The following is a 27,021-nucleotide window of genomic DNA, read 5'->3' as shown; positions in this document are numbered from 1 at the left end:
ATGAGAGGACTCAGCCTGAACCTAATCAGCCGAGGACTTTGGGAGCCCCCTGCTATTCCATACACCAGCAGAGCCCTTATCGGGTGGTGACGCTGGGGAACTGCTAATCACGGAGTCCTCAGCAGAGGAGGTGGTGGTGGGAGCCTCTCACGAAGCAGGTAACAGAACTGGCTTATTGATAGGAATGAAGTAGTTCACATTCTGTGGAACAATTATTTCAGATGTCTTCAGCTTCAAGCAGACATCCCCCCATGTTGGTTGCACTCACATGTTTTCAATCTATATCTTACAGAGACAAGCAATACAAACATACTCTTCTGTTTTAAAGGAAAGCTCAGATACTTAAGTTGTCATGTGACACCAAAAGGAGGTCTCTAGACCCGGGGTGTCCAAAACACTAACCAGTAGCCACATGTAGCTATTTGTTCGATTGAGTGTGGCTAGTCCACAGAACTGGTTGGACACCATGGAAGTTTAGACATTTGCCCATTGTGCCTGTGCCTTAATCCAACCATTTATCTATGCATGTAATTAAGGCTAGAAAAGCGAGACATACACAAATCCATGGGTCCAGATTTAAGGTATCCGAGGGTACTGAGGGAGTTGGCAAATGTCATTGCAGAGCCTTTGTCCATTATCTTTGAAAACTCATGGAGATTGGGAGAGATCCCAGATGACTGGAAAAAGGCAAATGTAGGTGCCCATCTTTAAGAAAGGGAAGAACGACGATCCAGGGAACTATAGGCCGGTCAGTCTTACCTGAGTCCCTGGAAAAATCATGGAGGAGATCCTCAAGGAATCCATTTTGAAGCACTTGGAAGAGGGGAAGGTGATCAAGAATATGGTCTCCCACAATATTCTTGCCAGCAGGAGGCATAAGAGATCTGTTGAAAAAGGCTTTCTTTTGCGACAGATCCCACTCTAGACTGCCTCTTCTTGCCAACAAAGCACTGAGTCGGCAAAAACGGCAGCCATGTTTATGCAAATTAAGCAGGGGATATTTAAATCCCTGCTTCATTTGCAATGTCGACCTCCCTAATCTGCATCCCTCTGCTGACAGAGAGATGCAGTCTAGACATACCCTAGGTTACTTCCCTCATCTAGAAAGGGCCCCACATCCTCTCTGATCAGCCTCTTATTGCTAAAATGCCTATAGAAGTCTTTCTTGTTGCCCTTCACATCCCTTGCTAGCTGCAATTCCAATTGTGCTTTTGCCTTTCTGATTACTCCCCTGTGTTCTCAAGCAACATATTTATATTACCATCTCTTTTCCAAGCTGAAAAGTCCTAGTCTTTTTAAAATCCTCTGCTCATATGGAAGCTGTTCCTTACCTCTCATCATTTCTGTTTCCCTTCTTTATGTCTTTTCCAAACCTAATACATCTTTTTTTTTTTTTTGAGATGGGGGAGACCAGATTTGCATGCACTATTCATGATGTGGGCTTGCCATGACTTTATATAGAAAAATATGATATTTTCTCTTTTATAATCTATTCCTTTCCGAATTATTCCCAACATTCTGTTAGCTTTTCAGATAGCCAATGTACATTGAGAATATGTTTTCAAGGAACTATCTACAATGATTCCAAGTTTTCTTTCTTGCGTGGTATCAGCTAATTTAGTTTCCATCATTTTCTATGTATAGTTGGGATTATACTTTTTCATGTGCATTTCTTTGCATTTATCAACATTGAAATCTGCCCTTGTGTTGCCCAATCACCAATTTTGTGAGATCTCTTTGTAACTCTTAGCAGTCTGCTTTGGACTTAACTATTTTAAGTAATTTTGTCATGGAGGTTAGGTCCATCAATGGCTATTAGCCAGGATGGGTAGGAATGCTGTCCCTGATAGAGGCTGGGAATGGGTGACAGAAGAGGGATTACTTAATGCTTACCTGTTATGTCTACTCTACCTGTTATGTCTACTCCTTCTGGGTCATCTGGCATTGACCACTATCAGAAGGCAGGATAGTTGACTAGATGGACCTTTGGTCTGACCCAGTATGGCCGTTCTTATGTTCTTTTCTGGAAATTTTGCCCCATTTACCTGTTTTTCAAAATAATCTATGAATATAAGTTGAACAGTACTGGTTCCAATACACACCGCTCACACACACTACTTATTCCTACCTTTTGTTTCCTGTCTTTTAAATGGCATACCTGGCAATGTTTCATATCTTTCAGTGACCTGAATGACAAGCCTATTGTTCCTTTAATCATCCAGTCTCCCTCTGTTTATAACCAAACTCCCGGCCCCAAGACATCAAAACTGTTGCAGTTCAAGTGCATGCCCTAGCTCTAGACATAGCTCTTAAGCAGACCTCAAGTATGAAATTCAGAGGTTCAAATTTCAAGGGAGGCTATCACACCATTAAACCCCCTTCAATGGCACCCTTGCCTCAGGTGTCCCATATTCAGCACAGGGTAATACGGTTACCCTAGCTATGCAGATAATTGTTGTGGCTGTTTATTTTAAAATAAATGTATCTGAACTTATGAGGAACACTGGCAGATGTACTGAAAATATTGGGTAAATAGGTTTGTGATTAAAAAAAATGTAGTAATCTTCATAATATAAAGGTAATTAATCTCATTAAAGCAGACAAGAAAATGGATGCAGTTTTAACACTAACACATGTGCATGAAATGCACTGGAATTGAATTAAGGCAGCATCCAGTGAGATGTTATGCGGAACATAACAATTCACTGTTCAGCAGCAAAAGCCCTGTTATACTCTTTTGCAGTGTACTTCACTGTTGTTAACATTTAGGTAGGAAGACCAGAGAAAATGTATTGATGAGCAGCTTGATTGCGCATTGTTCACTCTTCCCACCTTCCCAGTAACTTCATTTCGGGCACGTCTATACTAAGTCTACACTAAGAAAGCCAAATGTAACGTGGTTGATTTCTGGACACCCAGTTTTGCGAAATCAAAGGCCCAAGTGCTCATCATGGGCAAGAATCAAATGTAGTGCATCCCTATTAGGGAGCCTACCAGCGACTCAGAGAATGAGGCACTGTGGGCAGCTTTCCATTCTGGGCTATGCTCATGGTGCCCATTGTGACCAAAACTGTAGCAGGCGGTTAGAGGGGCTCACTCATGTCACCAGCGTCTCATAAAGCGCTTGTGTAGTCCCTCCCCTGTCACGTGAGATACAGGAGAGTGAGTGTGCTTGAGCCTTGTGGTGCCCTAGTCGGCCACTCAGATGCCATGGCAGGGTGAGCATGGAGCCAAGTTGTTGTGATAGTGACAGGTATCATGGTGCGTCTAATGGCGCACTACTCGGAGTGCATACACATGCACTTCTCCAGGAAGAGGACTCGGCGTGCCACAGAGGTCCTGCTGATGCAAGGCCTAACTCTCATGCTAGTGCAGCTGCCAGTTAATCCTCTGGATATAGTGGCATGCCAGTTCTGGCATCGTGAGACAAGCTCAGACTGGTGGACTACATTGTGATGCAGAACTTGATCTGCAGTGCCTGCAGAACTTCTGAGTGTGCAAGGCCATGTTCCTAGTGATGGTGGATCACAAGGGCCATTTCACTGACATCAGTGTGGGATGGTCAGGAAAGGTGCATGATGTGGCATCTTTCAAAACTCCTGCCTCTTCTGAAAGAGGCACAGTGGCACCTTTTTCCCAGACAGGAAACTCAGAGTCAGAGAGATGGAAATGTCTGTTGTGATCCTTGGTGACCTACCCTTACCTTGTTTCCCATGGCTTGGGAAGCAATCACAGGCAGCCTTGACTCCAGCAAGGAGGAGTTCAGCACTAGGCTGAGCAGGTGCAGAATGGTGGTGGAATGTGCATTTGGACATATCAAGGGAAGGTTTAGGAATCTTCTGACTCAGTTGGACGTCAGCGAGCACAACATTTCCTTTGTGGTGTCAGCCTGTTATGTGCACCATAATCTGTGCGAGAACAAGGGGAAAACTTATCTGGCAGGGTGAGGGCTGAGGCAGAGCACCTAGCCAGAGAGTTTGAGCAGCCGGACACCCATGCAATAAGGAGAGTACAGCAAGGGCAGTGCAAATCAGAGAGGCCTTGAAGGACAGTTTTATGCAAGGCTTCTTTTGAGAGACTGCTGCGTGGCTCTCCACTAGTTGCCCCTGCAATCTCTGTGTTGTCTTTTATCCCCCACTCCATCCCTGTAGTTCAACCAATAAAGGGAGCATTGTTTAAAGAATGGGAATTTTTATTTGCAGAAAACAGCAGAGAAAGGAATGAAGTGGGTAACCAGAAAGGGGGAGGAGTGCTCAGGAACATGATTGGGACTGCCTTTTGCCTCCTGAGGGTCTGGAGGGTCCAGCTTCCCGTGAGTGGGAAGCAACAGGTCTGGGGAAGGAGGGACCGGGTGTATCATTGGCCCGGATGGGGTTCTGGGAGGAGGCCCTCAACAGACATGATGCCACACACCCCACCACAGCAGTCAGAGAGGCGAACATGGTCTCCTGCTGTCTCTCCTGTTGGTGCCTGGCGGCTCTTCTCCCCTGGCATTCTGCAATCTGGTCCAAGAACTCTGTCTGCATTTCATCCATGAGGGAGGCATGCAGTCCATCTGCTCACGGAACCTTTCCTCCCTTGTCTGCTTGTGCCTGCGCATCTGAGCCTGGCGGGCAGATGCTGTAGGTAGGAGAGTTTGCACCAAGTTGGTTGCGGGCCTAGCTGCAAAAAAAAGTTAAAGGAGCAGACTTCACATTGTGTTAATCCTAACCCTACTCTGTTAGCCTACACCAAAGGTCTCTGGAAAGACAAAGATGTGTTCCGTGCAAACAAAATTTTTCCTTAAAGCGGGAACTTTACAGCAGGTGTTCAGACTTCTCAGAGGAGCATCAGGACACACTAGATACAGAGGCAGGCAGGCATAATAAGGGGCCAGCCAGTGCAGGACCCTGCAGGCAGTAGGGACAGAGGGCAGCTTGCTGCTCTGTCTGGTACACACTTGGTCCAGCATATGTGGCTTCTGGGGCATTGCTTCTTTTCCAGCCCACAAGGGGAAGGGGGAATGTGTGTATGGCACATTTGGCTTCCCAGGGAGAGTGCAAATAGGTTCCCATCTTCATAAGAACATAATATAAGAACATAAGAATGGCCATACTGGGTCAGACCAAAGGTCCATCCAGCCCAGTATCCTGTCTGCCGACTGTGGCTAATTCCAGGAGTCCCAGAGGGAGTGAACCGAACAGGTAATGATCAAGTGATCTCTCTCCTGCCATCCATCTCCACCCTCTGACAAACAGAGGCTAGGGACACCATTCCTTACCCATCCTGGCTAATAGCGATTAATGGACTTAATCTCCATGAATTTATCTAGTTGTCTTTTAAACCATGTTATAGCCCTAGCCTTCACAACCTCCTCAGGCAAGGAGTTCCGCAGGTTGACTATACACTATGTGAAGAAGAACTTCCTTTTATTTGTTTTAAACCTGCTGCCCATTCATTTCATTTGGTGCCCCCTACGTCTTATATTATGGGAACAAGTAAATAACTTTTCCTTATTCACTTTCTCCACACCACTCATGATTTTATAGACCTCTATCATATCCCCCCCTTAGTCTCCTCTTTTCCAGGCTGAAAAGTCCTAGTCTCTTTAATTTCTCCTCATACGGGACCCATTCCAAACCCCTAATCATTTTAGTTTCCCTTCTCTGAACTTTTTCCATTGCCAGTATATTTTTTTTTGAGATGAGGAAACCACATCTGTACGCAGTATTCAAGATGTGGGCGTACCATGTATTTATATAAGGGCAGTCTGCTTTGGTCTTAACTATCTTGAGCAGTTTAGTATCGTCTGCAAACTTTGCCACCTCACTGTTTCCCCCTTTCTCCAGATCATTTATGAATAAGTTGAATAGGATTGGTCCTAGGGCCGATCCTTGGGGAACGCCACTAGTTACCCCTCTCCATTCTGAAAATGTACCATTTATTCCTACCCTTTGTTTCCTGGTTTTTAACCAGTTCTCAGTCCATACAAGGATCTTCCCTCTTATTCCATGACAACTTAATTTACTTAAGAGCTTTTGGTGAGGGACCTTGACAAAAGCTTTCTATAAATCTTAAGTACACTATATCTACTGGATCCCCCTTGTCTACGGGTACATCTAGACTACAAGCCTCTTTTGAAAGAGAGCGTCTAGACAGCAACCACAATTTTTGAAAAAGAGAGCTACTTTTTTGAAAGAGAGCACCCTTTTTAAAAGAGAGTCTGGATGCTCTCTTTCAAAAAAGCACTGTTTGCATTCAATAATGCCTTTTTTCGAAAGAGCACTTTCGAAAAAAGGAGTTATTCCTCATAAAATGAGGTTTTCTGTAGTCAAAAAAACTGCCGCATCTTTCGATTTAATTTCAAAAGAACATGGCAGTAGTCTAGATCAGTGGTCTCCAACCTTTTCAATACAAGATCACTTTTTGAATTTACGTCCGTCCAGAATCTACCTCAAACCCTAAATACCCCTGCCCCGCCCCTTCTCTTAGGCCCTGCCCTCTTCACTCTGTGAAGATGGGGTACAGGAAAGGGACAGAGTGACATCAGTGCCCCCCTGCCTCTGTCTCCCCCACCCTGCATAACAAGCAGGAGGCTTCCAGGAGGCAGCTCTGAGGCTTTGGGCAGGAGCAGCCAGGCTGTGGGGGGAGGGGCAGCTGAAGTGCCGGCACTTGATAGCCTCTTCGCCAAACTAGTCAGGATCACCTGTCAGAGGCTCCAAGATCTACCAATAGATCCTGATCTACTGGTTGGTGATCACTGGTCTAGATGCAGGTGACTTTTTTTCGAAAAAAGGCCACTTTTTTTGAAAAAAAAAAAACCCTGTAGTCTAGACACACCCATATGTTTGCTGACCCCTTCAAAGAACTCTAATAGATTAGTAAGACATGATGTCCCTTTACAGAAACCATGTTGCCTTTTGCCCAACAAATTATGTTGTTCTATGTGTCTGACAATTTTACTCTTTACTATTGTTTCAACTAATTTGCCCGGTAGTGACGTTAGACTTACCGGTCTGTAATTGCCGAGATCACCTCTAGAGCCCTTTTTAAATATTGGCGTTACAGTAGCTATCTTCCAGTCACTGAGTACAGAAGCTGTTTTAACAGATAGGTGACCACCCATAGTTAATATTTCCACAATTTTCCATTTAAGTTCTTTTAGAACTCTTGGTTGAATGCCATCTGGTCCCGGTGACTTGTTACTTTTAAGTTTATCAATTAATTCCAAAACCTCCTCTAATGACACTTAATTCTGTGACAATTCCTCAGATTTGTTACCTACAAAGGACGGGTCAGGTTTGGGAATCTCCCTAACATCCTCAGCCGTGAAGACTGAAGGAAAGAATTCGTTTAATTTCTCAGCAATGACGTTATCATCCTTGATTGCTCCTTTTGTATCTCGATCGTCCAGGGGCACCACTGGCTGCTTAGCAGGCTTTCTGCTTCTGATGTACTTAAAAAAACCTTTTGAGTTTTTGGCTAGATGTTCTTCAAACTCCTTTTTGGCTTTTCTTATTACATTTTTACACTTAATTTGGCAGTGTTTATGCTCCTTTCTGTTTTCCTCACTAGGATTTGACTTCTACTTTTTACAAGATGCCCATTTATCTCTTTCTGCTGCTTTTACATGGTTGTTAAGCAACGGTGGCTCTTTTTTAGTTCTTTTACTGTGTTTTTAAATTTAAGGTATACATTTAAGTTGGGCCTCTATTATGGTGCCTTTGAAAAGTGTCCATACAACTTGCAAGGATTTTACTTCAGTCATGGTACCTTTTAATTTCTGTTTAACTAACCTCCTCATTTTTGCAAAGTTCCCCTTTTTTAAATGAAATGCCACGGTGCTGGGCTGCTGAGGTGTTCTTCCCACCACAGGAATGTTAAATGTTATGATATTATGATCACTATTTCCCAGCGATCCTGTTATAGTTACCCCTTGGACCAGATCCCCCCGGCATGACCTATTCTGTCCTTCCGATATATTTTGTACCCCGGTATGATTGTGTCCCATTGATTGTCCTCACTCCATCAGGTTTCTGTGAGGCCTATTATATCTATATCTTCCTTTAATAGGAGGCACTCTAGTTCACCCATCTTATTATGTAGACTTCTAGCATTTGTGTACAAGCACTTTAAAAACCTGTCTGTTTATTTGTGTGCCCTTTTCTGATGTGTCAGATTCATTTTATGTGTATGTTTCTCATCTGATGTGGCCCATACTTTATCCTCTTCCATCCTCTCCTCCTGACTAAAACCTAGAGAATCTCTTATCAGTAGACTCTCCTCTAAGAGACGTCTCGGTCCGATCTATGTGCTCCTCTGCACCAATCGGCTTTCCACCATCTCTTAGTTTAAAAAGTGCTCTGCGACCTTTTTAATGTTAAGTGCCAGCAGTCTGGATCCACTTTGGTTTAGGTAGAGCCCTTCCTTCCTGTACAGGCTCCCCCTATCCCAAAAGTTTCCCCAGTTCCTTATTAATCTAAAGCCCTCCTCCCTACACCTTAGTCTCATCCACGCATTGAGACTCTGATTACTCTGCCTGCCTAACTGGCCTTGTGCGTGGAACTGGAATCATTTCAGAGAACGTTACCATAGAAGTCCTGAATTTCAGTCTTTTTCCTAGCGGCCTAAATTTGGCCTCCAGGATGTCTCTCCTACCCTTCCTTATGTGATTGGTACCTACATGTACCATGACCATCGGCTCCTCCCCAGCACTACACATAAGTCTGTCTAGATGCCTCGAGAGATCCACAACCTTTGCACCAGGCAGGCTAGTCATCATACAGTTCTCCTGGTCATTGCAAACCCAGCTATCTATGTTTCTAATGATCAAATCTCCCATTACTAGCACCTGCCTTTTCCTAATGACTAGAGTTCCCTCCCCCAAGAGGTAACCTCAGTGCGAGAGGCTACCCCAACATCATGTGAAAGGAGGGTCCCAACTATGGGAAGGTTTCCCTCTGCTCCCATTGACTGCTCTCCTTCCCTGAGCCTTTTATCCTCCTTACTAGAACAAGGGCTGTCTGACTGGAGGTCAGACAATTCTATAGTGTCCTGGAAAGCCTCATCAATATACCTCTCTGCCTCCCTTAGCTCCTCCAGTTCAGCCACCCTGGTCTCCAAAGCCTGTATGTGGTCTCTGAGGGCCAGGAGCTCCTTGCACCGAATGCAAACCTCCGCCATCTGCCTACAGGGCAGGTAATCATTCATGCTATGCTGAGTGCAATAAACAGGATAGCCCCCACTGTACTGCTGGGCTTCTGCCTGCATTTTCTCCTACAGCTACCTAGGTTATTGATTGGGTTTTTATTTAAATCAGGGAGTTCTGATTATAATTTAGTATAAAGGTTTTAAAGAATGGCAAGTGTACCTCACCGCCTTCCCAATTCCCTCTTGAAACTCCGTTTGCTTCCCCTGTTCGCAAAGCTCCCTGGTTGCTGACTCGTGGTTTTATAAAGCCCTGGCCTTCCTGATAGCCTTACCCCCCTAAGGCTCAACCAGTGAGCAGAAGCTTCTAGATTTCAAACCTTGTTTAGAAGCTCACAGCTTCCAACTGCTGGCCACAGCACATACTCCTTCAAACAAGCGAACAAACAAAGAAGCCACACAGACAAACACAAGCTCAACAAAAAAAAGCAAAAATAAAAAACCCTCCAGGTTGCTATGTGAGATATCAGTCTTCTCAGAATCATACAAAGTGATCTTGTTGCCGGCACACAGTGCCCGAGGGGGGCAACAGCTGGGTTCGTTGTCCGGTGTGCGCGCTCCAGTAAACACACCGGTGTGGAGAAGCAAAAAAAGTTTATTTGAATGTTCAAATAGGTGCGAGGAGACCAGACATCTCAAATCAAGCACACCAACGTAAGCAGTTTTCCTTCCTTATATACCCAGGTTGTTTACTTGCAAGAACATAGTGAACTGTAGCAAGTTTCCCACGCTGGGACATGTTCCTCCTCCTCCCCCTCTACAGAAACACATCTGAATTCTTCTTCTATACCACTGATAGTAACTAAGCAACTTTCAAGGTCTTGCTGTCTTGCTGTTCCCAGCTGTTAGCGAGCTAGAGAAAAGTTATGCCGGGGGGGGGGGGGAGGGGTTTTTAGGGTGCTTGGGCCTAGAATGGGGGGGCTTCATCGATCCTTGTGATCTTCCACTCCCCCGAGTTACCTAGGATCATGCCCAGTGACCCCAACAATCTGGAGCAGATGCTGACTGAATATGGCCAGAAACCTGGGCCTTACATTGCACTGATTTGTGATGCAATGATGCCAGACCGCTTCCTGGTGGCTTAGTGAAGGAAGGACCAAGGAGGACAGCATAAGGCTGGCCTCCCCAAAAACCTTGTGAGAAGGATTAAAGAGTTCCTATGTGAGAGCATCATGGAGCTGTGCAGACAAGATAGCTCGCTCCATCTGCAGACACGTTAAAAAGCTGTTCTGGGCTCTCCTCTCTGTGTAGACATAGGGCATGCTGCACATCACACCCCATTACCTTAACCCGGCTGTTGTTAAACAAAGTTTGTGAACTCACTAGAAGTGCTCTCTCTGGGGTTGGTGCTGGACTGGGAATTGTTCTGGGTAGAGGGGACCGGCTCCACCATCATGACCGACTATCTGCTGGGTTTCTCGGATCACTGACTGACTAGTCATCTCCTCCTCCTCATTCTTCTCCTGCCCCTCTGCCATCATACTGTTCTCTTTGCTGACACTAGGTATATTTTGACCAGACTCCATGATCATGCTGGGAAGCTGCCCCTCCCCAAAATGACATCCAGCTGCTCATAGTAGCAGCATGTGAGAGGTGCTGCACCAGAGCTTCCACTCACCTCCTTCACCTAGTGGCAGGATTGCTTCAGCATCTTGATTTTGACTCGGCACTGCTGGGCATCTCTGGAATAGCTTTTAGCCACTAGGCAACTTACGATCTTGCCATATTGGCATTCCTTTTGCTGGTTCCTCAGCCCTTAAGATTGAAACAAGTGGTTTGGTAGTGTGGACACATCGCTTAGAAAATCCACCCTGGCTAAAGTTAATGTGAAGTCCTAGTGCAGACCAGACTTTGGTGTGCTGGGTATACCAGAAAAGTATGACTGGGTTCATAATGCATCTGTAATTCTCCAATTTGCACCATCTATAGTATTTACAAAAATTCTTGGCAATGTTTGCTGTTACAAACTACTGTATTGTAGAGTTCACAAAAGAATTTCTGAATATATCTATATAGCCCTCTATGGGCAGCTGGGGCTACAGCCCTTCTTTAGCACCAGAAACATAAACACTTACAACTGGAGCTCAAGGAAATCTTTCTTACTCCAAAGTGATTGCAGGATTCTTGCCTTTTCTGGGGTCCAACCATTAGAAAGTAACACACATATACATGGCATTTATACAATGAATGCAGTTACTTCTTTGGAGTGAAGATATTTGCCACCTCAAATCCCAAGCCACATGAAAAAAAATGTGTTTAAACAAAACACTCCATTTTGGGTTAGAAGAAGAATTAATACTGAAGACACTCCCACAGACCCTTGATTTGTTTTTGCTATTTTGTTCATTCTTCCTTAATTTTATCCATTTGGAAGTTAACCCTGGCTTTGCTACAGGTAACTGATTCTTCCTCTGTGATATAAAAGCTCTTCCAGAAAGTGATACAAAAATGATGGGGGGTTTTAAACATTCCCTGGTTAATAATTAAATTGTACCTCCAAATTAGAGAGGTGTCTGAAACAAAGAACTAAATCTCAACATCCCATCCCTTGGAAGATGTTGGGATTCAGGTGTGAATTCTCTGGCTATGTCTAGACTGCAGGCTTCTTTTGGAAAAGATCTTCTGAAAAAACTACTTCAGAAAGAGAGCATCTACACAGCAAAAGCACATTGAAAAAGCAATCTGAATGGATGCTATTTAGCATTTAGGCTGTGATCACTATGGATGGAGTAGCTACCAGGGCATCTGTGCTTTTTCCTCTTTCCTCTTCTTTCAAAAGAACTCCCTCTTCCCCATACACATACACTTTTTTCCGATAGAGCTGTTTCAGAAAAAGGCTTCTTCCTCATAGAAAGAGGTTAACCAATGTGAGAAAAATCCCTCTGTTCTCTCAGGGTTGTGTTTTTTGAAGAATGCGATTGCAGTGTGAATGTAAGTGAAATTTTTTTGGAACAACTGACATTTTTTGAAAAAAACTGCATTGTAGATGTACCCTCTTGCTTGGCCCATTTCAAATCAAAATAAAAAGCAAATGATGAAGAAATTAGCATTCATGACATAATCTTGCACTTCCATGAGATCAATTGTCTTTGCAAAGAAGTTTTGCAACTCTCTCAAAAGACAAGTATTGTCTGGAACTGTTCATGATCCTATTAGTCATGTAACTATGGTCTATTTATGGGTTTTTTTCCTAGTAACCTAATCAGAATTTATACACATTATCCATCATTTTCATGCTATTGCTAATGCAGCAAATGGAAATGCACTCAGTTATTTATTGGAAATAGCACCATCAACTGGAGTACCTACCGATCAGGTTCAATATTATTTAGGACCAGTAAATAATACTTGGAGGTATTAAACATATCTTTGAACAATAATCAGAGCATTTGTTTTTGGTCTCATGAATGGTCAAAGAAACATAACGGAAATGGGTCAGAGTTCACCTTTGGCCATAAGTGTTACTTTCTTTTAATTTCTGTGCTTAAGTTAGTCTGCAAGCAATTCTTGTGGGCACAAGTCTCATTTGGGTAGCTTATTAACTGATGTGTATTTGCAAATTAACATGTAATTAACAAAACAAATTCTGATGCTTGTGCCTGAAGTATAATTGCAGATTTAAATTGTAGTTTGAGAAGAGGGAGGCTGGTTTATTGCTGCTGATTTTGTGTGTGATTTTTATGTAGGTCTATGAATCTGCCAATCAGGGCAGGCCCGAGCCATTTTGGTGCCCAGGTCCCAGGTGCATGGCGCCACCCCTGGGCGCATGACGCATGTGCGGGCCCGCCCCTGGGGCGCACAGCGCATGCGCTGCCCGGCCCGGCCACCGCTGCTGGTGTGCAGCCCAAGGCGGGCCGCGGCTAGCCATGCAGGGCTCCGCGGCCGTGGGGGGAAAGGTGCTGCTGGCTGGCGCCGTGGGGTTGGGGGGGGCAGCTCTGCAGGAGCCGGGCATGCGGTGCCTGATGGCAGCTAGCTTTAATGGACGCCGCGCCACCCCTTCGTCCGGCCCTGCTACCAATTATACCAATGAGAATTTTGTTCTTTACTTGAGATTTAAAATAGCACCAAGGCTCCTACTGCAGTGATTTTTCCATTGCTTCCTGGAAATGAAATGAAAATATCCAAATATAATACAGTTTTTATACAAAGAGATAGGAGACTCTTGTCATGAAAGACATTTTGTCATACACATCAACCACAGAACCATAACAGGACATGTTGTTTTTCAAGGTGGTGCTTCCCATTTACTTCTGTCCCTTTGTGTGGGTCACAACCTGTATATGATTGAATTTGGGAGGATTAGGCAGTATCTTCTCCTCTTTGAGCTGTCTTGTATTTATTTCCACCATGATGGCTTATGCCATAACCTACCGATATGCCATTACTCTATATTGAACAAGTAGAGAGGCAAAACCTGAAAGCTGTTGTATTTATGAATGGGTATTTGTTTTCCAATAACTGTACCAGTCACATTAAGGTATGACGTTGGGCAACAGGGAGGGAAATAAGGCACTGGAAAATATAAAAAGATCTTGAAGGTGAGGACACTAGTAGGATTTCTTTTCTCTGATCCTTACTTTTGTTAAAGGAAGCTCACTTTTTGTAATAGTTAGACCAAGATGAATTCAAACCATGATGTTGCAACAGTGATTCACTTGTACAAAATGAGATACAGGCTCCCCCTCTGACTCTGGAGCAGTTATCTGAGCTTCTGTTCTACCTTGGTGGTTTGGGCCTCAGTGGCAGCCCTGATTCTGGGAGGCATTTTCCTGGGAAGTTTTGCATCCCTTTCCCCCCTTCCATCTCTATGTCTTGTTTCTCACTTCCATCATCCTTCCCCACTTTTAAGTTTGGCTAATACCATCTCTCTCTCTCTCAGGGTATGTCTACACTACAACGTTATTTCGAACTAAGCTAATTCGAACTAACGGATCCAGACTAAAAAACTAGTTCGAATTAGCGTTTTGCTAATTCGAACTAGCATGTCCACATTAAGTGGATCCTGAACCGGGCTTAAGGATGGCCGGAAGCAGTGCCGGCAGGGCATCAGAGGAGGACTTAGAGCGTGGAGATGCTGTCTCAGGCTAGCCGAGGGCTGTGCTTAAAGTGTCCCGACCCCCACCCCAGACAGACAGTTCTCAGGGGTGCCCCGCTTGCAAAGCAGTCCTGGCTTGGATTGCCCGGACTCCCCACACTGGGCACATCACAGCACTCGGCCACAGATGGGGAGAGCTTCCACCCCCAGAAGCCCGCAGAGCCAGCCGAGTCCTCCCCATCGGGGGCTCGTACCCCATTCCTCCCTCACCTCCTTCCACTTACCCTTCTCTAGCCCCTCTTCTTGATGTACAAAATAAATATAATGTGTCTTCAAAAATGGAATCTGTCTTTATTGAACAAAACTGGGGGAGACTGGGAAAAGGAGGTGGGAGAGGGGAAGAGAGAGGGTGGGAGAGGAGAGGGCAACTACAATGATGAGGGGTTGGGAACAGGTCCCATATGAAGAGAGGCTAAAGAGACTGGGACTTTTCAGCTTAGAAAAGAGGAGATGGAGGGGGGACAGGATAGAGGTCTCTAAAAGCAGGAGTTGGGTGGAAAGGGTGCATCAAGAAAAGTTCTTCATTAGTTCCCATAAAGAAGGACTAGAGGACACCAAAGGAAAGGAATGGGTAGCAGGCTTCAAACTAATAACAGAAAGTTCTTCTTCACAAAGCAAAGAGTCAACCTGTGGAACTCCTTGCTGCAGGAGGCTGTGAAAGCTAGAACTAGAACAGAGTTTAAAGGGAAGTGAGATCAAGTCATGGAGGTTGGGTCCATGAAGTGGTATTAGCCAGGGAGTAGGAGTGGTGTCCCTGCCCAAAGTTTGTGGAAGGCTGGAGAGGGATGGCGCAAGACAAATGGCTTGCTCACTGTCTTCGGTCCATCCCCTCCAGGGTCCCTAGGGTTGGCCACTGTCGGCAGACAGGCTACTGGGCTACATGGACCTTTGGTCTGACCCAGGACGGCCATTGTAAGCTCAGGGCTCAGGGTCGGGGGTCTCAGTGGACCCCCTTGATTCTCTTGCACACCTGCTCCTGGGTGGCCAGGCTGGCAGCTCTCCTGCCCTAGACGGCCACTTTCCTGTGCCTAGTGCGGAGATCATGGACAAGGTCCACGATGTCCGCACTAGACCAGGCGGGTGCCCGCCTCTTGCGGTCCCGGGCAATCTTCCAGGAGCCGCCAGCCTGGTCCCGGGAAGAGGGGGAGGGCTGGGGGGCATCGGGTGGCTGGCTCAATCCGTGCCAGGTGCAGGGTCTGCTGGCTGGGTGCTGGCAGGCTTGCACCTGGCATGGGCACTGTAGCCAGCCCGTGCCCCTTTAAGGGGTCCGGGGCCGGGAGGGGGGGCCATAGAGTTTCCGTGGTGCTGGCCAGAGTGGCCACCAGGGAAACCTGGGGAGGGCTAGCCTCCCACTAGTTCGAATTAAGGGGCTACACACCCCTTAGTTCGAACGAGTAAGTTCGAACTAGGCTTAATCCTCGTGGAATGAGGTTTACCTAGTTCGAACTAAGCACTCCGTTAGTTCGAATTAAATTCGAACTAGCGGAGCGCTAGTGTAGCGCCTATGAATGTTAGTTCAAACTAACGTCCGTTAGTTCGAACTAACTCTGTAGTGTAGACATACCCTCACACACTCTCTCTCTCCCCCCTTCTCCTATAGTTTCCTTTTTTTTAATCTCTTCCTTTTCTCCCTTCTTCCTTTCCTCATACTCAGCCCTTTCCTCCTCACTTAGGGTGTGTCTAGACTACATGCCTCCTTCGACGGAGGCATGTAGATTAGCCAGATCGGAAGAGGGAAATGAAGCCGCGTTTAAAATAATCGCGGCTTCATTTAAATTTAAATGGCTGCCCCGATCTGCCGATCAGCTGTTTGTCGGCAGATCGGGGGAGTCTGGACGCGATGCCCCGACAAAGAAGCCTTTCTTCATCGACACAGGTAAGCCTGGTTTCACGAGGCTTACCTGTGTCGATGAAGAAAGGCTTCTTTGTCGGGGCATCGCGTCCAGACTCCCCCGATCTGCCGACAAACAGCTGATCGGCAGATCGGGGCAGCCATTTAAATTTAAATGAAGCCGCGATTATTTTAATCGCGGCTTCATTTCCCTCTTCCGATCTGGCTAATCTACATGCCTCCGTCGAAGGAGGCATGTAGTCTAGACACACCCTTAGATTTTATTTTAAGTAAAACATTTCATGCTCCTGGCTGCCCCTTCTGCACAGCGAAAGCAAGCTCAAACTCATGGCCTCACATTCCATGTATTCTCTGCAGATTGGGCTTATCTTCTTCACTTGCGCTGGGGCCAGACAGGGAGGAAATTCCCCAACCCCCTCAGCAGGAGTGATGACAGCCATTTGATTTATCATTCCCTCAAATAGTTTGGGGCCCAGAAGGCTTGCACTGTTAGTACCCCAAGTTCTAATATTGTAGGAATGCTACTAATGCTTTGTCAGTTGTACTGTGTCCAGTGCTGGATCTCAGTTCTCCCTCCCTCCTTCCCCCACCACAACATACTTCCCTTCTCTCCCTTACCATGCATATAATAAACACTGATCATAGGGAAGTGTTTGTTACTAGGTAGAGCACTCTGATGGACAAGTGAGATGCTGCCATGTCACAGTGGGAGAAAAGCAGTAAAAGACTACTCTGAAAAAAATTGCTTTACAGTCTCTGTCCTTAGCATATGACTGTCATATGGAAACAGAGATTGACCTTGTTTCCAGTGCCGATGGCCTACCCTAGAACATTTCTGTGTAGAAAAGCAGAGGTTCTCAAGACCATTTGCCAGAGAAGAATAGATGGAAACAGGTCACCTGTGATTGGACCAGGCTTATGATTCAGAGATCAAATGGAGAATACAAAATGTAATGCTGAATCAACATTATTTCTTCCTGTCTGCTTTTACAAGATAAGGCAGACAGATAACTTGCAGTAGATGTGTGCTGTATATTTAGAACGTTTGCACATAATAAGGTATAGATTTACTCAAATCTGTATCTTAAGGAAGATTGCCAGCAGGAGCACATACTTAGGACTAATTACTTAACCTTTTTCTGTTCCACATCTTTTCTGTGGAATTTGGATAATACTCTCCCTTTTAGTAAAGTGCTTTGAGATGAGTGAAAACTGTTGCATAAGAGAGAAGGAAATTAATTAAATTAATTAAGGAAATTAGCATTATTTCTGTATGTGCAGCACCGATATAATGGTGATCTGAGCATACAAAATTCATGACCAATGTGAATTTAGGAAATGTGACTTCTCCAAGGACTGTTTTCCCTGCTTCATTAAGTCACTTTGGCCAGATTTATGTGATTGAATTATAGGTATTAGGGTTGCTTCCACACATACATACTTCTTGCCAGAGACGGCATCTTGGGCAGGCTTTTTATCTGTTATCCAAAGCATAATCCTCCTTCCTCATGCTTCAGCTCCTTTTCAGACTTTCATTACCATTCTGCTGTACCAGACTTTAAATCTTCCAATGCCTGGAGGCAGGAATTCCTGGCAACCAGAAAGGATTTTAAATTGTAATTGCAGAAAACATCAATTTTTCTACTTCAGCGTAATTAAATTCTCCTTCTTCTCTCTTGGTCCAGTATTTGGCACTGAGTTTAGTTTCTTAAAATGATAGGTTTTCTGCGCAGGATTGTGTATATGATTAACAATGAGAACAAAGTGCCAATTATGAACGTGAGAGCCTGGATTGTCTCTACACCTTATTCAAGCTGTTACTCTCAGAGGCTGCAGGCAGAAAGCCTGTTTCATCAGAAGATTTCAGATACCATCTCTTGAGTCAGCATTAATGGTAGCTGACATAGTGGCAACAAAAGAGATACATCTGTGCCAGAGTATGGCATAAATGTTTAAAGGGAAAAGCATCAATTTTAGCATTTAGATTTTAAATATTGTTGAAATTATACTCACTCTTAGTTATGCAAAAAAGAACATATCTCCTTATAAATTGCCCTATACACGCCCTACCAATACTTTCCTGCTCTTACTGTACTTTAAACCTGCTGTTGGTTCAGGGCTAAATAATTTCTGTCCTACCACTAAACCCAAACTAATGTTTTGGTGAAAACTTCACATTTGAGGGAAAGTAAGAAATACTGTATCTGATCACTTGGTTTTTTTCTTTTGAAATATGATTGATTAGAGGGCAGAGAGCAGGTAACGTAGTAAAAGAGGAATGATAAATACAGCTACTCATATGACTCCAAAGCTTACCACGGAGATTTCAACAGCACACACGACATATTATAAGCCAGTTCCTTTTCACAGTCAGGCTGCATTGTACTACTCCAGCAATACTGGAGTGTGCTTTGCACTACTCCAGCCTTAAAATTGACCAAAGTATAAGAGCATTGGGACCCTGACCAGGCAGGTTAAAATGTATGTGTGTTGGATTTGGGTTAGGTTGGGATTAGTTTTAATGTGCCAATAACTCCATTGCACTGTGAAGTCTCTGCGTGCACTGATAAAGTTCCTCATCTTGTCACTGGAGGCACGAGTGTGGATGACAAGTGTTAGAATCAACTCAAGGTTTATTGAGAGCTATAGCAAGTATGAGACTATCCCAGGTGATTACCGTCTGAAGTTACATAGCTAGTCACACTCCAAATATGTTGGGGCAGAAATTGGAAGTTAGGTCATTGGAAATTAGGCCACATTATGCATTGATGATGATGATTTGCATTTTTGAGGTTGGGGCACACCTATGCTGCTGGGACCGTGGATGTGTTTTGATGGCCTGTGTTGAGTATTCTTTTACCTAAATGACAAGTGAAAAAAGAGTTTGATGATCTCATCTTGGTCCCTCATGAACACTTTGTTCTTTTCACCACATACATTAGTCATCTCTTTGGAAGAGAAGCCAAAAACTAGAGTGGCAAATGTGTGACAAGTTAATAGCACTGGTGGAACTTCATGGAGAAACGTACATTGTCACTGAATGTATTCAGTGCAATTAAGTCCCTCATTGTCAGGAATATCAAATTTCCACAAAGTTTAAACATAAAACAAAATCCATTGGTGTAAACTTTTTTAAAAGCCTTCTCGAGCATTTGAGTCTGGCATAGAATTCAGCTTTTCCACAATACAGAATAAAGCTTGTGCACTCATGTATAGTATTTGCAGATAGATTACATGTGAACATTTTAATGTCTGTTTCCCCACAGAGCTGGATAGTATTGAAGAACTAGAGAAGAAGCGTATCTGCAGAATCATTACCAAGGATTTTCCTCAATACTTTGCAGTGGTTTCACGAATAAAGCAGGAAAGTAACCAAATTGGTCCTGAGGGAGGTGTTTTGAGCAGCACAACTGTGCCGCGTGTCCAAGCATCCTTCCCAGAGGGTGCACTAACCAAAAGAATTCGAGTGGGACTCCAGGTAATAAATCATACCTGCTACAGTCATTTTCATATGCAAAATCTAGAGTTGCAGTTCTTAATCTGCGGGGTGCAACTCAAAACTGAGTCACAAAGATATGACAAATAGGTGACACCTCTGACTGAGAGCTGGTAAAGCCTGTGGTCATGGGGACCCATCATGAGCCCACATACAGGGCTCCTGGACTCTTAATGGGGCTGTGGCGGCTACTTGCCCTATGTCCATCTCGTTACTTAATCTGGGAGCTGCTTCACCACCCACTGTAGCAGAGGAAGTGGCTTCCTTGTTCTCTATCTTCATAACATCAGCCACCCATCCCCACCTCAGTGGCACCAGCATCCATCCTTTGTGTGTTAATACAGGTACATCATAGAATCCTAGAACACTAGACCTGAAAGGGACCTGGAGAAGTCAGTTGAGTCCAGTCTGCTGCCCTCACAGCATGTGCAAGTAGACATCTAGGAACAAAGAATGTAGGCCATACTTGCATGAAGGAACTCTATGTTGAAAGCAATGACTCAACAAACAATTTGGGGGTGTTGATGAATAATCACTGAACATGAGTTTCCAGTGCAGTGCTTTGGCCAGCAGGTCTGTTGTGATCCTTGGATGCCTAAAGAGGAATCTCAAATATGTTGTTTGACCTCTCTGTGTTTGGCATTGGTGCAGATGCAGCTGAAATACCTTGTCCAGTTCTCGGGTCCATAATCCAAGAAGGATGTTGATAAATTGGAGAGGCTTTGCAGAAGAGCCATGGGAATGATTAAAGGATTAGGAGACATGTCCTGTAGTGATAGACTCAAGGAGCTCAGTCTAGCTGAATAAAGAGAAGCTTAAGGGGTGATTGATCGTGGTCTGTAAGCATCTATCTGGGAAACAAGTATTTGATTGTGGGATTTTCAGTCTAACAGAGAAAGATATAACATGATCCAGTGGCTAGAAGACAAATTCTAACTGGCAATCAGGCATACATTTTCAGAAGTGAGTGTAATTAACTATTGGAACAGTTCATCGAGAATTCTTTTGGATTTTCCATCACTGATAATTTTAAAATCAAGGGAGATGTTTTTCTAAAAGATCTGCTTTAGGAATTATTGTAGGTAAGTTCTTATTTAGGAAGTCTGAATTTGATCTGAGGAAGTGGGTCTGGCCCACGAAAGCTCATCATCTAATAAACCATCTTGTTAGTCTTTAAAGTGCTACATTGTCCTGCATTTTGCTTTAGTTGATCACAGTGGTTCCTTCTGGACTTGTAATCTGTTAATTTAAATCTCTCCATCCCAGCCAAGGGCTCCCGCTCTCTCAGAATATGTTGTAAGGAAACTGTGATTGGCCCAGAGTGAATTCTTGTGGAGATCCGCCTATAGTTTGTATACCTGGTCCTGTGCAGTCCTTGATAACTAAGGGATATGTGTGGTGGTAGAAGTGGTTGTAGTGCTTAATACTAAAGCTTCTCTGGGCTGCAGAGCATCCCATATGCATCTGTGGGGAGTCTGCTGTAGAGTAGACACCATCTGCATTTCTAGGTTAAGCCAGGAGCCATTCCTATTACCCTCAAGCACAAGGATGCCTGGTGAGGAAAGACACAAAGGGGCACTAGTCACGTGACTGCCACCCCAAAATGACTTCTCCCCACTCCACCCCCAGACCCTGCTCTTCCCACTCCTGCGTCAAGCCCTCCCCACGTCCCTCTCCTGAGAGATGCAGTCTGGGAGACTAGCGGGGACCTGGCACCAGCAGCAGGGATCAGGCCTCCCCGACACTCATTGGCAGCAGCAGAGGGAAGTGGAGTGGTGCAGCCGTAGCTCACTCTGCTCCTGGCTGGGTCGGCCCACTTTCCCCCAGTGAGTGTGAGGCCCAGTGCCAACCCTCTGCTTAGTGATGTGCTGCTCCACTTCCCACACCATTGCTGGTGAGTGCAAGGAGGCCTGCCCCTTGCTGCAGGAGCCAGGCTCACCTCTGCTCTCTGGGCCTCCCAGAGGCTCTGGGCTCTTGCCCCTCCTGCCCATGGCGTTTGAAGTGTCACATGACTCTTGCCCCATTCCTGCTGAAAATAGCAGCACCCAGGAGTGCACAGATGGTTTAAAACTTCTTTTAAAAGTGCATCACAGAGTCTAGAACAATCTTTAATGCTGATTTCTGATTATCATTTATTGGTGGGGTGTTGAAATTTTTCGCAACAAAATTATTTATCCAGTTGAATCGTTGTGTTCATTAAATAGGAGCTTAGTTTTAGATTGTTTTGCTCAGAACTTGTGATTTTTGTCATAGTCTTTGCAGATTTACCAGATAGTGCAGTTTGTTAAAGGAACAAGTGACAAATCAGGGAGAAACTTATGAGAAAAGTAATGACACAATTTGGTTCATAAAAGTATCCAAAATGTCTGATTCAAAACTTCCTTGTTCTAGAAATTAGATTTGAAATTGAATAAAATACAGATTCCTCATGAGATTTCTGCTATTTTTTCATTGGCATTTTAGTTCAGCAACACTGCAAGAATTGCGTTGTTTTCCTCACTGTAATTTGGTGCATTAGTGATCCTTGTGTAGGATAGAGCCCTAGGAGTGGCACATTTTAAGAAGGCCAAGAAAAAGTAAAATGGGACAAGAAGAAAAATAAAAAGAATTGAGTTCTCACTTTGAAAGGATTCTGATGGTCTAAAACAGATGTTTATCTCATGATGTGCAATTCTTTCTGTACGTTGACAGGCTCAGCCAGTTCTAGATGAAATTGTCAAAAAAATCCTTGGAAACAAAGCAACTTTCAGCCCCATTGTCACTGTGGAACCAAGAAGAAGAAAATTTCATAAACCTATAACAATGACAATTCCTGTGCCACCACCTTCAGGAGAAGGTGTAACTAATGGATACAAAGGCGACACCACACCTAGCCTTCGACTTTTATGTAGCATTACAGGTTAGAAAAGAATCTACTCTTACAAAGGTCACTTTAACAATAATCCATCCATAGTTATTTGTTATATATTTCAAACATAGCTTTCCAGTAAGGAATGCCGTTGATAGTTCCAAGTAATGGAGCCAGTAGGATTAAATACTTCACGGGTATGATGCAAAGCCTATGGAAGTCATTGAAAAGACTGCCATTGACTCAGTTGGCCTTGACTTTGGTCCTGTGTCATTATCCATGTTAGAGAAGAACATTTTATTATGTGCTCCATTGTTATACAAAGAGTCTTTCCATTGACAACTGCATACATAAAAATCCAGTATGGAGCAATCCTCATTCTTTTGATTGCAGTGGGAGTTTAGCCACTGAATCCAATTAAGCCAGGATATATATCTCACTGCATTAGAATAATTTTCTGTAATGCATGCTACTATATTGCTATTCAGATGTATGAGAGCAATAGTAACTAGATACTTCTGTTTACATGTGAAGTACATGAACACAAGGGTGGAAGTGTTTTTTTGTAATCCATTTTTTAAAAGTTCGACGATTCATGTTACATGTTTGTTTTGTAAAATAAAATTGTGTATGATTACTTATTTTCATAGGAGGGACTTCCCCTGCTCAGTGGGAGGATATCACAGGAACCACTCCACTCACGTTTATAAATGACTGTGTTTCTTTCACAACCAATGTTTCAGCCAGGTATGATAATGCAAAACATTTGTTTCATTAAAGAGGAAAAAGAATTCACCTCAGCTTTCCATGATCCTTAAATAAGGCTTATAAAGAAAGTAAGCTAGATTCTTAACTGGTGAAAATTGGAATAGCTTTCTTGACTGTATTTGTTTATACCAGCTGATGATTTGACCCAATGACTCACTGTGCTTGGCCCAATGACTTGCTATCAAAAATAGCTTAGTGTTCATATGCCTGTTGGAGCTATGTACATAGTTATTCCCCCCCAAAAAAGCAGTTTTGGTAGTATATTTGGTAGTACTTTGTACAGATAAGCATTCCATGTTTAGAAAATGCCATGGTTCAAACTGCATGTGAAATCTTAAGTGTGCTCCTCTGTATGCATTATGAAACAGTCTTTAATGACAGTTTAAAATACGGACCCATGGGAAGGAGGCCCTTGAAGAATTCCATCAGGTTATTTCAACAGTTTCTACCCCTCTATCAACCTCAGCATGGAACAATCCACACAGGAGAGCCACTTCCTGGACACTAGAGTACAAATAAATGATGGTCACATGAAACGTACTGACCACTATTTTTACCTACATGCCTCTAGCTTCCATCCAGGACACCATTACATGATCCACATACAGCCACACCCTAAGATACAACCATATCTGCTCCAGTCTCTCAGACAGAGACAGACACCTACAGGATCTTTATCAAGTATTCTTAGAACTTAAATACCCTCCTGGGGAAGTGAAGAAACAGATTGACAGAGCCAGACAGTTACCCAGAAGTCACCCACTACAGCACAAGCCCAACAAGGTAAATAACAGTCCACCACAGGCTATCGCATGCAGCCCCCAGCTAAAATCCTTCCAGCGCATCCTTGACAATTTACAACCAATCCTAGAAAACGATCTCTCACTCTCACAGACCTTGGGAAATAGGCCAGTCCTCATCTACAGACAACCCCTGAACCTGAAGCAAATTTTCACCATCAGCCACGCAACGCACGACAGAAACACTTTCCCACGAACCTATCACTGCAACAAATGCCATTGCCAACTGTGTCCACATATTTATACAAGAAACACCATCATAAGACCTAACCACGTCAGCCACACCATCAGGAGCTCATCCACCTGCACATCTACTAACGTGATATATGCCAGCAGTGTCCCTCTACCATGTATACTGGCCAAGCTGGACGGTCTTTACATCAAAGGATAAATGGACACACATCCGACATCAGGAATGGTAACCCACATAAACCAATAGGGGAACTCTCTAACCTCCCTGGACATACAGTAATGGATTTGAACATAGCCATCCTTCTACAAAAGAATTTTAAAAACCAGTTACAAAGGGAGATGCTGAACTGGAATTCATTTTCAAATTCAACACTATCAACTTAGGATTGAACAAGGATCTCAACTGGTTATTACCAAGGCAGTTTCCCTTCCCTGGATATTCACATCTCCACACCAAATATTGTGAATGACCCACTTCCACCCTGACTTGGTAAGCTTCATTAACACAAGCAACTTCTTCCTTATATATATATATACTCCTGCTTCTTTAACTTCCACTGATGAAGTGGGTTTTACCCCTCAAAGCTTAAGCCCTAATAAATCTATTTGGGTATGTCTACATTAGCCCCCTAGTTCGAACTAGGGTGGCTAATGTAGGCATTCGAACTTGCAAATGAAGCCCAGGATTTAAATATCCCAGGCTTCATTTGCATGTTCCCAGGCGGGTGTCATTTTTAAATCCCCTTAGTTCGAACTGACTGCCTGCAGCTATACACGGCAGTCAGAAGTTAATCCGAACTAATCCTTAGTTCGGATTAACTGTTACTCCTCCCGGGCTTCATTTGCAAGTTCAAATGCCTACATTAGCCACCCTAGTTCGAACTAGGGAGCTAGTGTAGACATACCCTTAGTTCTAAAGTGTCACAGGCCTCCTCATTTCAAATACTGTTTCTCTAAAATTACAGTGGAGTAGCCTACAGGCTTTTTTTTACAACATTTACAAGAAGTGCATAGCTGCTCTCTTCATACTTTTAGTATATTTCTCATTATGTCGCTGTGTTTACTAACACACAGAAACCATCTGAGAAGAAAAAGAAAAAAATCCATCTCTCTTTCTGCCGGTTTGCAACGTTTACATGACAAGCCACAAGCCCCCAAACCACTGACCTGCAAATACAAACTAAAGTCTGCAAACAAAGCTTATATATAGTTGTTTGGTTTGAGGGGATCGTTGCATGCATAAAAATCCATTTTTTGTACATAGAAGGATGTTTTCCTCTATCACCCTAAACTCCTTATTTTGTAGTTGTACTACTTGTCATTATGCTCCTAAACTTTATCAGAGATGGAGACTATACAATATCTGTTCTATAGAAAAGACTCTTTTCTTGCATATGCAATGTATGTACTATGGGTTTTCTGTGAAGTTCCCTGTAAGCAGTGCAAATCATGACCACACAACTGTTTTCTGAGCTCTGCTCAGAAGTTTAAAGCTCCCACGCAAGCAGGAAGCTCAGCTGACCTGCAGGGGGTGGCGAGTCATCTCGCTAAGCAGCTAAATGGAATTAGTTGCTTGCTTGAAACTGCGCAGCTCCCAGACCATGAAAAAATTGAGGTAAGGGAATAAGTGGTAGAGGCGAGGAGAAGGAGGGACGGAGGGAAGGAGTAATTAATTAATTGGTCGAGGGGGATTCAGAAGGGAGGGGAGTTTGGAGAGTTCCATCTACATGAGGGGTGTGCCTAGACTACAGGGTTTTTTCTAAAAAAGTGGCCTTTTTTCGAAAAAACTGTACCTGCGTCTAGACTACTGCTGTGTTCTGTCAACAGTAAATCAAAAGAATGCAGTGGTTTTGTCGACGATGGTAAACCGCATTCTACGAGGAATAACACCTTTTTTTCGAAAGTCACCTTTTTAAAAAAGGTGCTATTGCATGAAAACAGGGCTTTTTCGAAAAATCATCTTGTTGTCTAGACACTGTTTTTTGAAAGAGGCTTTTTTGAAAGATACTTTTGAAAAAACCTGTTTCAAAAGAGGCTTGCAGTCTAGACATAGCCAAGGAGAGAGAGGCAGAACCACTCTCAAGCCTCCCAGGGGTGGAGTTTGTGCTACGAGTGGGGGAAGTGTGGATAATTTGTGCTTTAGCTGGGAGTTAGGATAGGACAGATTGCTGGTGCCTGTTTGAGAAGCAGGATTTTATCCCAGCCCTCATCTGGGTTGGAGGGAGCAGACCGCAAAGGCATAGGTGGGTGAAAGGGTGCTGGCATTGAGGTGAGGTGGGGGGGTTGTGCTGTGAGGTGAGGGAGGTACAGATAATTTGTTTGTTCTTTATCAGGGAGTTAGGACAGGACAGACTGCTGGTGCCTGCTAGTTTGAGAAGCAGGATTTTATCCCAGCCCTCGTCTGGGTGGGGGGAGCAGATTGCATAGAGATAGGTTGGGGAAAGAGGGTGGGTGGGTGCTAGCATCTGTGCTATGAGGTGGAGGTTGGGAGGGTGGGGGTTGTTTGAGGTGTCCCTGATAGGGATGTTAAGTAGCAGTCAGTAAGCTAATCGAGCAGTCAATGGAATTTCCATTGACTACTCAATTAGTCAATAAGGGGGTTAGCTCCCAAAGACAGCGCCAGCTGGGACCGAGCACTTTCAGCTTCTGCTGAGCCCCTGCTGCACCTCTGCTTCCGTTTCCCCTCTCCCCCCGCCCCCGATATGGAGGCAGCAAGTATGGGGGAGTGAGTAGTTGAGTAGTGACTCGACTACCCTATAAGCCTAGATTTATCAGGTAGTGAAC

At 44.1% G+C, this 27,021-nt stretch overlaps 1 protein-coding gene across 5 annotated transcripts in view; it reads left to right on the top strand.

The window, feature by feature from the left end:
• Window positions 1-27,021, top strand: part of ANK3 (ankyrin 3) — a 350,441-nt gene that overhangs the window by 254,650 nt on the left and 68,770 nt on the right. For all 5 annotated transcript variants that reach the window (XM_075934865.1, XM_014573512.3, XM_014573510.3 and 2 more), the window contains 3 exons: window positions 19,400-19,611; window positions 22,321-22,528; window positions 23,128-23,224. In XM_075934865.1, the coding sequence (XP_075790980.1) occupies window positions 19,400-19,611; window positions 22,321-22,528; window positions 23,128-23,224 (517 nt within the window). The remainder of the gene's footprint in view (window positions 1-19,399; window positions 19,612-22,320; window positions 22,529-23,127; window positions 23,225-27,021) is intronic.

The sequence above is a fragment of the Pelodiscus sinensis genome, chromosome 8 (genome assembly GCF_049634645.1).
Source record: "Pelodiscus sinensis isolate JC-2024 chromosome 8, ASM4963464v1, whole genome shotgun sequence".
In the NCBI taxonomy this organism is placed as follows: Eukaryota; Metazoa; Chordata; order Testudines; family Trionychidae; genus Pelodiscus; species Pelodiscus sinensis.
Note: the sequence above shows the minus strand (reverse complement) of the source record. Positions and strands in the feature narration are given on the sequence as shown.